Raw genomic sequence first — 9,538 nt, 5'->3', positions numbered from 1 at the left:
CTTAGAATACCAATTTACAGGGAAATTCTGGCTAAGAAAGTAAAATGAAAGATAGATGGCAAGGTGGTTTGAATGAATTTTTTTATTCTAGCACAAAAGTCTTAAACAAAGCTCTCTCATTCAGTTGAAAGAACTTGTATAATATTTGGCTCGCGTCATCCAACAGTCGCAATGGCCAAGTGGGTACAGCACAGGCGTCCTACTCGAGAGAACCGAGTTCGAGTCCTGGCGCAGCTGATTCTTTTTTCTTTTTTAATAATAATAATAGGTTGGCTCTTACACATATGTTAGTGTTTGCCCGAGTGTCTCTTTTTTAACCTACATTAATTTTTTTGATTTTATTTTTCCAATTTTTTTATTTTTAAAAAGGATACATATATTTTGAAATTTAATTTAATTTTTACAAACTTTTTTTATGTATTTTTATTCTTTTTTAATTAAAATTTCTTTAATGGTTTGCTCGTTATTATTTTAGAATGAATATTTTTAATTTCACTTAATTTTTAGGACCTTTTTTATTTTTTCTTTCAAAAATATGTTTTTTTAGGTTTTTAGTTATATTAACCTTTTTATACCCGAGCGCACTTGTGCTCAAGGGTATTATAACTTTGTTCACATAACGGTTGTTTATAACAGGCAAAACGAATCGAGCTAGATATAGACAAACGTATACATAAATGATCAGAATGAAAGGAGAAATCGATTAAGCGGTGACTGTCTGTCCATCCGTCCGTCCGTCCGTACACACGATAACTCGAGTAAAAATTGAGATATCTTAACGAAACTTGGTACGTGCACTTCTTTCAGGCGTAGAACGGATGGTATTGAAAATGGGTAAAATCGGACAATAACCACGCCCACATCCCATATAACAGTAATTTAGAGAAATACGAAATCTTCGATAAATCAGTAAATATTGAAGCTAATTTATTCAAAATTGATGCTTGCAACAATTCTTTACCAAGAAATACGTTTATGGTAAAATTTTGGAAAATGGGCGTGGCACCGCCCACTTATGATCACATATATTTATCTCGGTAGCCGTTCTACCAATTTGTACCAAACTCGGTACGGTTATTGTGCTTGCCACATAAAAGCAAAACGTTCAAAATTATTGAAATCGGACTAAAATTACGGCTTTTCATATAACGGTAAATTTTAGCAATACTTGAAACTTCAATATTTCGAATTTTAAGGGCGCTAATTTACTCAAAATTGATACACCCCTGCTTACCATGTAGCGGTAGCTTTCGAACAGATGAAAAATNTATTGAAATCGGACTAAAATTACGGCTTTTCATATAACGGTAAATTTTAGCAATACTTGAAACTTCAATATTTCGAATTTTAAGGGCGCTAATTTACTCAAAATTGATACACCCCTGCTTACCATGTAGCGGTAGCTTTCGAACAGATGAAAAATATATATATTTAATATTTGCGCCGGGTATTTAATGTTCGGCTCCGCCCGAACTTAGACTTTCTTACTTGTTTTATTTTCATTTACCCTTTAGAAATGAGTTTTATTTATATTTTAATATTTCGTTTTTTTTTATTTAATTCGTTTTTCAAAAAATGTTGAAGAATTAATTTCACTTTTAGTTTTTATATTTTATTTTTTTTTTTTAATATTTTTTTTTATCAATTATATTCACAGGACCTTATTTAGTTGTTTAATTGTTTTTTTTTAATAAAAATATTTTTAATCTTATTGAAATTTTAAGTACTTTTTCCATCTGTTCTGATTGAATTTTTTTCTTTTTATAATATAGTTTTCTTTAATTTATTGATTTTTATTTTTTTTTTATTATTTTTTATATAGACATTTGCCAGAATTGCCCTGTTATTATTTATTTTCTCAAACAAATTTGATTTCCAAGTGCAAACTAATGTCAACTTTTACAGTGAAGCAGAAAACTTAGAATTATGTACTGCTTTAGTCCTAATACCTTAAGAACCAAAAAATTATTTGTTAGTTTAACTTAGAAAGCTGCAATGAGTAAAATAATAAATTTATACAAAGAAATTGATTATAAAAATGAAACAACATAGATAAAATTACTCCCCAAAATTCTACGAAGGGCAGCAATTGACTTTTTTGTAGGCAATCTGCACACACGCGGGCAAAGCTCTCTTAAGCTTTGTATACATTTTTTATAGGCGCGAGCAGAGTAAAAGCTCTCTCTGCCCATCGCTGGTATATATCGATCGAGAAGCAGTATCGTCCTCTTTTAATTCAGCTCGGCGCTTGTTCTGAACCTGTTGCATTTGCTGCAGGGTGCATACATACACACAAAAAATCTCGTGTTGATGCCGGAGTGGCAGATCAGTTGACTAAGTTGGCTGCCGGCTATGAAACTTGTTGGTGACGTAGTTAACGACCAACTGATGATATGGACGCCAACTAAAGGTGGCTTGAATGGATTTTGTGTACACCGCTTCTATTTTTACCACACCTTGGTTTTTTATTCTTTAACGGTTACTGTATTATTCTTTTTGTCAACAAAAAAAAAAAACAAAAACAGATTTTCTCAAACAGCGTGAAGGCCTGCAACTTGCAATTATGGAAATTTCTAACATTTATGACCAAACGGAAATTTACAGACAAATATTTATAGATGCGATATACTTTGACATTATTCGAAGGTTTTAAATGTTTTATTTTCTTAAAAATACTAGCGCAACCGCGTTTCTGACTTTAGTTTCAAAGTAACCATCGCGGCGTGAGGCAACAAAACTAATTGCGAAAAATGTGCGTATTTTCGAAAATTGTATAAAAAATAGTGAAATTAAAAAAATTCTTATATGAATACACATACTTATGTATATTTTGGAAACATTATTAAATCGATAAAGACTGAGTGTGTTGCGTACATATATACAAAATTGGATTATTTAAAAAATCCACAACCAATTAAAAAATGCATCTTTTCTACATAGCCTTTATGGTGGCTTCCTTCCTCACATTTGTTCGTTCACAGTCGACATCGCGTCGCAGCCAAACTGCAACAAGCAATGATTCGCCGCAAGGAAGAACTTTAGGATTAATTAGCCCAATCTTAGGTGGTTTAACTCGTAGGCGCCCAATAGGACTTGGTGGCCTCGGCGCTCTCGGCGGCCTTGCTGGTGGAGGATTGCAGTCTGATCCGATCTACGGTGGTGGCTATGGCGGTTATGGTGGTGGCTATGGCGGTTATGGTGGTGGCTATGGCGGTTATGGTGGATATCCGCTTTTTGGCGGCTACCCTGGCTTATTTGGCGGTTACGCTCCCTACGCTTACCGTCCACGACCATATTATCCCCTGTATGGGGGCTACAATCCTTATGCGGCTTATCAGCGACCCAGCTATGGTTCATATGGTAGTGATTTAAATAGTTTGGCACCATCTCAGCAGACCGCAAGTACGAGCACAAGTGGATTCGGAACGAGTGGGTTAGGCAGCGGGACGAGTGGATTAGGCAGCGGGACCGGTGCGGGCTCAACAGCCGCGCAGGCGCAAATCGCCAATCAGCTCGGACAGACATTGGGCGCTAGCTTGCGTCCATTGCTGATGTCTGGTGGAGGTTTAGGCGGAGCTGGTGGCGCTGGTGGCGCGGGTGGTTTGGCAAGTTTATTGGGCCTGTTAGGCTAAATTTTTGTAAATTTAGGTATTATGTATAGTACATACATATGTAATTTTAACTGTGTAAATATGTGATTGGACTGTGTATTAGGTAGTTAGTGCTAAATGAAAATAAACTACGTTTGTAATTTAATAGTTTTAAAAATATGTTGCTTTCAAAATAGTAAGAGAGTGGTGTCCTTATGTGCTGTTATCATATTTTTTATCAATTTCTAAGAAATCCTCTCTAAATATTTCTGCATATAATGGGAGAAAATTTAACGTTAACAATGACAAGTCAAGTTTAAAATAAGAAAAATTAAAATAATAATTAGTTTGGTTTTAATTAAAACATACGCATTGTATTAAAATTTGTTATGAAACTTTTTGTACAAGTTTTGTACAATTTTAATGTTAATACCAAAATAAATAATAAGAATGTGTTGAATAAATGTTATGGATAGTAAAATCAAGAAAGAAAAATATGGCTATTTTTCGTCTGGAGCGCGAATATTTTTTAGTCGTCGCCAGTTTGAAAACTACACTCTCATTTATACCTTTTTTTATTATGAAATAATTTAAATTTATATCTGTAGATCAAATTATTCAGGCAATGAACTTGAAAAAACCGCATGGCCCAGAAAACTTGGTAAGGAGAGTTCCGGTAGTTAGTCCTTTTTCGAAGATAGCCCTTTATTCTTACGCTCATATCTTCAACATTACTTAAGCTAAAGCAATGTTAATGATGACTGAACATTTAAAAAATGCGAATGTGCAATGAGGTGCAATTGCTACCATTTGAAGTGCATGCTCGGGCTACAGCCCGTCTTCATATACTGTACTTTATAAAAAAAAAAATCTTTGAATACGCTTTGACAATAACTTCAAAATAAGACTTTCTTATCTTGCAAAAGGAAGTTCCGTTCACTTTCGGCCAATTCTAGCACTCTGAAAATCCGCAAACCGAAAATATTCTATTGTGACAGTTTAAAAAAAAATTATACAGCCTTATCATGAGTATAATTTTCATTTTTGGTTTCCATGTATTTACTACGGGCGGAAGATCCACTTTCGGGTGAATTATTTTTTCTGGCGAAACACAGGTAAAGTAGACTTCATTTCAATAAAAATTCAATTTTGGTTTTTAAAAATGCGTTCACGCCAGCGCAGTTGGGGTTTCTTTATGGTAACAAGGCGAATTCATACGTGTTTTGAATATTGCTCCTCCTAATATATATTTTTTTTAATTCGAGTTATGTGCATCATGATTTTAGTTTCCATAAAATTGAGCATTTGAGTATGTGTTGAAATTTTTTTTTTATTGCAAGAGCTAGAGAAATTAATTTTACTTGATTTCCTGTTATGAATGCTAGAACACAACTTGTTCGAATTAAATAATAATCGGTTTTTATGGCAACTGCTCAGTATGTTGTCTACGTTTCTTGTTTTGACACTCCTTCTCATGTATATTTATTAAAAAAAAAAAAACTTGTCAAATGGGTAATGTATAGAACAACAAACAAAAATGTCATAGGGAAAATGTAAGTACCAAGGCGAATTTATATAAGGTGGTATACTAGCTCAGCTGATTTTGTGTATGTGTTTCGCCGCACGGCTTCTGATATCAAATTGAAAAATTTTGTTTGAATTTCTACACACACTTTTACAGATTTTGACAGTTTATGCCGCCAAAGCAAAAACAAAATACATGTAAATATTTGTGTTTGTACTCCTGCTATCACCTTATATTAATTCGCCTTGGTAAGTACCAATGGCCAGCAGCTGAAAATCGGGTTCGCGAAACTAATCTAATTGGCAAAGAGTTTTTAAGGAATGAACATACTGACTTCTTTTTAATTTAATTTTTCACAAAGTATAACTTTTCCAACCTTTTTTCAAAACCAATTTAGCCTCGCTTTTTGTGATCGACTGGTCATACTGATATTGACTCACATTAGCATTTTAAATCGGTTTTTAACTTCTCACATCGGTTAGAAAATACGTATAAACGCATCGTTCTTTTAACGCGAAGTCAAAATGGGCTTGTTTTCTTAATACAGTTTTTAATTTGAATTACATATTATTATAATAAATTTGACGTATTGTTCGCCGGCATTTCGGTGAATCGCGCAAAATAATTGTTAAACAAATTTCGAATGAAATTAGCAGATTTGGTTTGCTTTTAAATTCGGTTTCATTGAGAGCGCTATAAAGGCAGAGGTATGTATGTGGTAAGGTCCAATAAAAATGTAAAATGTATAAAATATTTTCTGGGACTCACCCGTTCTTTTGACCAAATTAGAGGGCAATTGAGAAGCGTAGAAATGTGAGACCTCATCAAGTACGTGCATACATTATAACTTCACTACACTATAAACACTTAACAAAACACATTTTTTATTTAAATACTTAATTTAAATCACAATTTAATAAAACTTCTTACTATCGAACCGAAGCGTAGAAAAACGAGTAGCAAACACTTACCAAAGTTAAAATACGACTGAGGATACGGAATTGGAGATGGCACAAACACAGGGAGGAAGGAAATCATATTTTAATTTTTGAATACTTATTCGATTTAGTTAAGACACAAACCGCATAAAAAATGAATGCAAATTAATTTTCAATTTTGTAATTTTAGATAAGCATGTACTAGCAAATATATTTCATTTGACTCACCCTTTTATTTGACGAATGTATACGTGAATGCGATGCCTATACATACCCTGTAGCAAAACTTAGAGACAGTCTGGCAAAGAGCTTGTTACGCCCTACAAATTTCAGAACTGTCTCTGAACTACTGCAAAAGGGATGCAGAGCTGGACGGTTGAAACTAATGTGGTGCTAGTTGCGCTGTCATCAATGTTACTCCTCCTGGTCATGTGAAAGCTGACAAAAGATGCACAAATATACCATGCTATATTTTTTTAGACCCTATAACTAATAGCAAACAATTTTCGTTTATTTAATATGTAATTCCCTAGTTTATGGGGCAACGGCTAAAATGTTTCTAAAAAAAGTCGTTATTGGCAAGCTACACTTAATAGCAAAAGTCTCCGTATACCATTTCTTTTTTAAGTATTCATAATATATTGAGAGCTAGTGTTTGTTTATTATTATTTTATAAAAAAAGTTCATGCTTAAGACAAAATCATATAGACCCAGATAAGAAAAAAAAAGAAAGAAAAGTGGTAAACAATCTCACTTTGAAATGGGGGTGCTATTGATATGATCCAGCACCCGAAATGTGTATTTATGCTGTGTTTTTTTTTTAATTTCTAGTAATTTTAATTTTAAATATTTTTAGTTAAGTTTTTTTTTAAGCATGGCTCTTATTCCATAAACCTTTTAATTGTTGTTGCAAACTTGATAGCACTATAAAAACTGTCTTCAAATTTCGAACATTTTAATCAGTTTTTATAAATATTTCGGGTATTCAGGTTTAAAGCCCATACAATTTTAGTGTAGTAAAGTTTAACCTTTCATCTGAGACGAAAATAATTAAATAGGAGAATACCGTTAAGAGCGTGCGTAAAAAGAGTTATAAAAAACCAACGTGATTAATTATAGTAAAATTTTATGGGCTATAGAACTGCATATTCACTTATATACTCTGATTTAAAATATTAAAGTTTTATAACAGTTCCTTTAAATTTCCCACGCTGTTAGAAACGTGAATTTATATTATTACGTTATAATATGAGCCCCCCTTAAAAAAATGTACGCAAAATCTGTAACATGAAAACCATTGTGAATATTCAAAATTCTATATATTCTTAATTCGATGCCGGACAGTCTATGTATATATCAACGTTTATCTCATTTTGACTCACGACTTAGATTTTTAAATATAGGTAACACAGAAATACCCATTATATATAACAAATATAAATTATTTTAAAGAACAACGGTTTTAGAAAGTGAAGGAATAACCCACACTTTATGTTCATAGTTTAAAAGCACAGTTAACCTCAAAAAGTAAATAAGTGCAAAACAAATAGCTATTTAAAAATAAAATGAAGTATTTTTTAATTAACAAATTGTATGCGTGCTTTTTCAATTACAGTATTTAAAGAAAAGGCTCCTACTATATTTCTAGGAACCAGCTCAAAACTAACCACATTTGTTCCAGTCCGGAGGTGAGTCTTTTTGATCTATCTAGGAACTGTTGTTATATGAACTGTCTAAGAACGATCTAAGCCAGATTCAGCTCAGAACAAGTTCAAAAGTTCTGCAGAGGGCGACAATCGTCACTTCGTTGGCCATCGCCATGTTAAAAAAGACAGTTGAAGGGATTGATTTGGGATAGATGAAGAACCAGTGCCGTCCCTTCTCAGGCTAGCTCAGCGCAAGTGCTGAACCAGTTTGGAGGGATGCTGCAGGGTGCATTAGGGTTGCCAACATTTTCTAAGAAATGTATAGTACTTTTTCAAAAAAATTTGTAAAATATAATACACTTCAAATATATATGGAATTTTTTTTTTTTTAAATTAAAAATGCTTTTAAGTGTACATATTTTTTCTTTCTTATGCATTTCCTCTATACAAAAAAATATATTTCTTTGAAAGTATCATATGCTTAATCGCTGTCAGTATTTAAATTAATATAAATAAAAAGTTAATTCTTTATTAGTGAGATATTCGCTTTATTTCTCTGATCTCACTATTTCAAAATCTTAATAGAAACAACTATTTCTGAGAATGCCGAAGTTGCAGGAAGCGAAATAATTTTAAGTAAATTTGGTAAATATTTCTAAGTATTTTAAAAATGTTGCCATGTTTGATCTGTGGACCCTCTGTTTTAAAGTATATTCATTTTAATATTGATATTTCAGTATAAATGTCATCCATTTTAAAATATTTCCTTCTTACACATGACTGAAATATATTTATATTTACAATTGAAGAAATATAGTATTTTTGCTTTTTTGCATACTATATTTTTTTCCAACAGTATTAAGTACGTAGACCCAAAAAATAGTACAATATTATATATTATAGTACGGTTGGCAACCCTAGGGTACATACACCCGTGTCAAAATTATAAGCGCACTTTCAGTTGACAAATTTTAAAAACTAATTTTTTAACAGACTTCAAAAACAGCAGAAGGTTATCAATTCGTTGGAACATTTTGTATTTTTATTTTTTGTATGTATGTTATCGCATAACTTTGGACCAGCTTAACCAATTTCTATAGTTTTAATCCGATTTGGATTCGAAGAACTGACTCCAAGTAATTTTTTTTTAAAAAAACAAAGTAACAAAAAATAAGTTACAAAAAAGAATCAAATTATCAAAAAAAAATTTATTTTGTTCCCTTTTGGGTTAATCTGACACAAAAATTACCAATTTTCTGAAATTTTCTTTATATTTTAGCTATTAATTTCATTACGCTAGATCAGCCAAATCGTCCAGTGTGCGATGGCGTAAATACGACTGAGGAAACGGAACGGTTGAAGTTAGGAACACAGAGGGGAAAAGCATACATTTTAATTTTCATCAAATTTATTAAACGTTTTTCAAGAATAATCTAGCCATGCCACAATCCAATTAGATTTACTTAGTTCACAGGGTGGCAAAAATCTGACACAGAAGTTACTACCACAGGGAGAGTTCGCTGGCATATGTAACTTCCTGTGTTTACAAAATTTTCGCTGCGCAAAATACTCTTGGTTAGTGTCTTAGCTGGTTTTAATGGGAAATCGAAAAAAGATAATAATTATTTTAAACCTAGTATACTTCCTCTCTGTGTTCCTATCGTCATCAGTTCCGTATCCTTAGTTCTACATGCTTAAATCGTCGTTCGCATCTTCTTTAGATTCAAGTGAAAAGGTTAAATAAATCAATGATAAAAATTAAATATTTATTGTGCAAATGTGTTTCAATAAGGGTTTCAATTAATATAATTCAATATTTGTGTTGTGCAAAAGTGTATG

General features: G+C 32.3%; 1 protein-coding gene across 1 annotated transcript; it reads left to right on the top strand.

Moving 5' to 3' along the window:
• Nucleotides 1–2,945: 2,945 nt before the first annotated feature.
• LOC108363805 (prisilkin-39) lies at nt 2,946–3,632 on the top strand. Its single transcript, XM_017617293.1, has one exon. It carries the CDS (start codon nt 2,946–2,948, stop codon nt 3,630–3,632), a length of 687 nt encoding a protein of 228 aa, XP_017472782.1.
• Nucleotides 3,633–9,538: the final 5,906 nt, after the last annotated feature.

The sequence above is a fragment of the Rhagoletis zephyria genome, unplaced genomic scaffold (assembly GCF_001687245.7).
Source record: "Rhagoletis zephyria isolate East Lansing unplaced genomic scaffold, Rhagoletis_zephyria_1.1 Rzeph_scaffold_01380, whole genome shotgun sequence".
Classification (NCBI taxonomy): domain Eukaryota; kingdom Metazoa; phylum Arthropoda; class Insecta; order Diptera; family Tephritidae; genus Rhagoletis; species Rhagoletis zephyria.
This window is presented reverse-complemented; position numbering and strand designations above follow the sequence as displayed.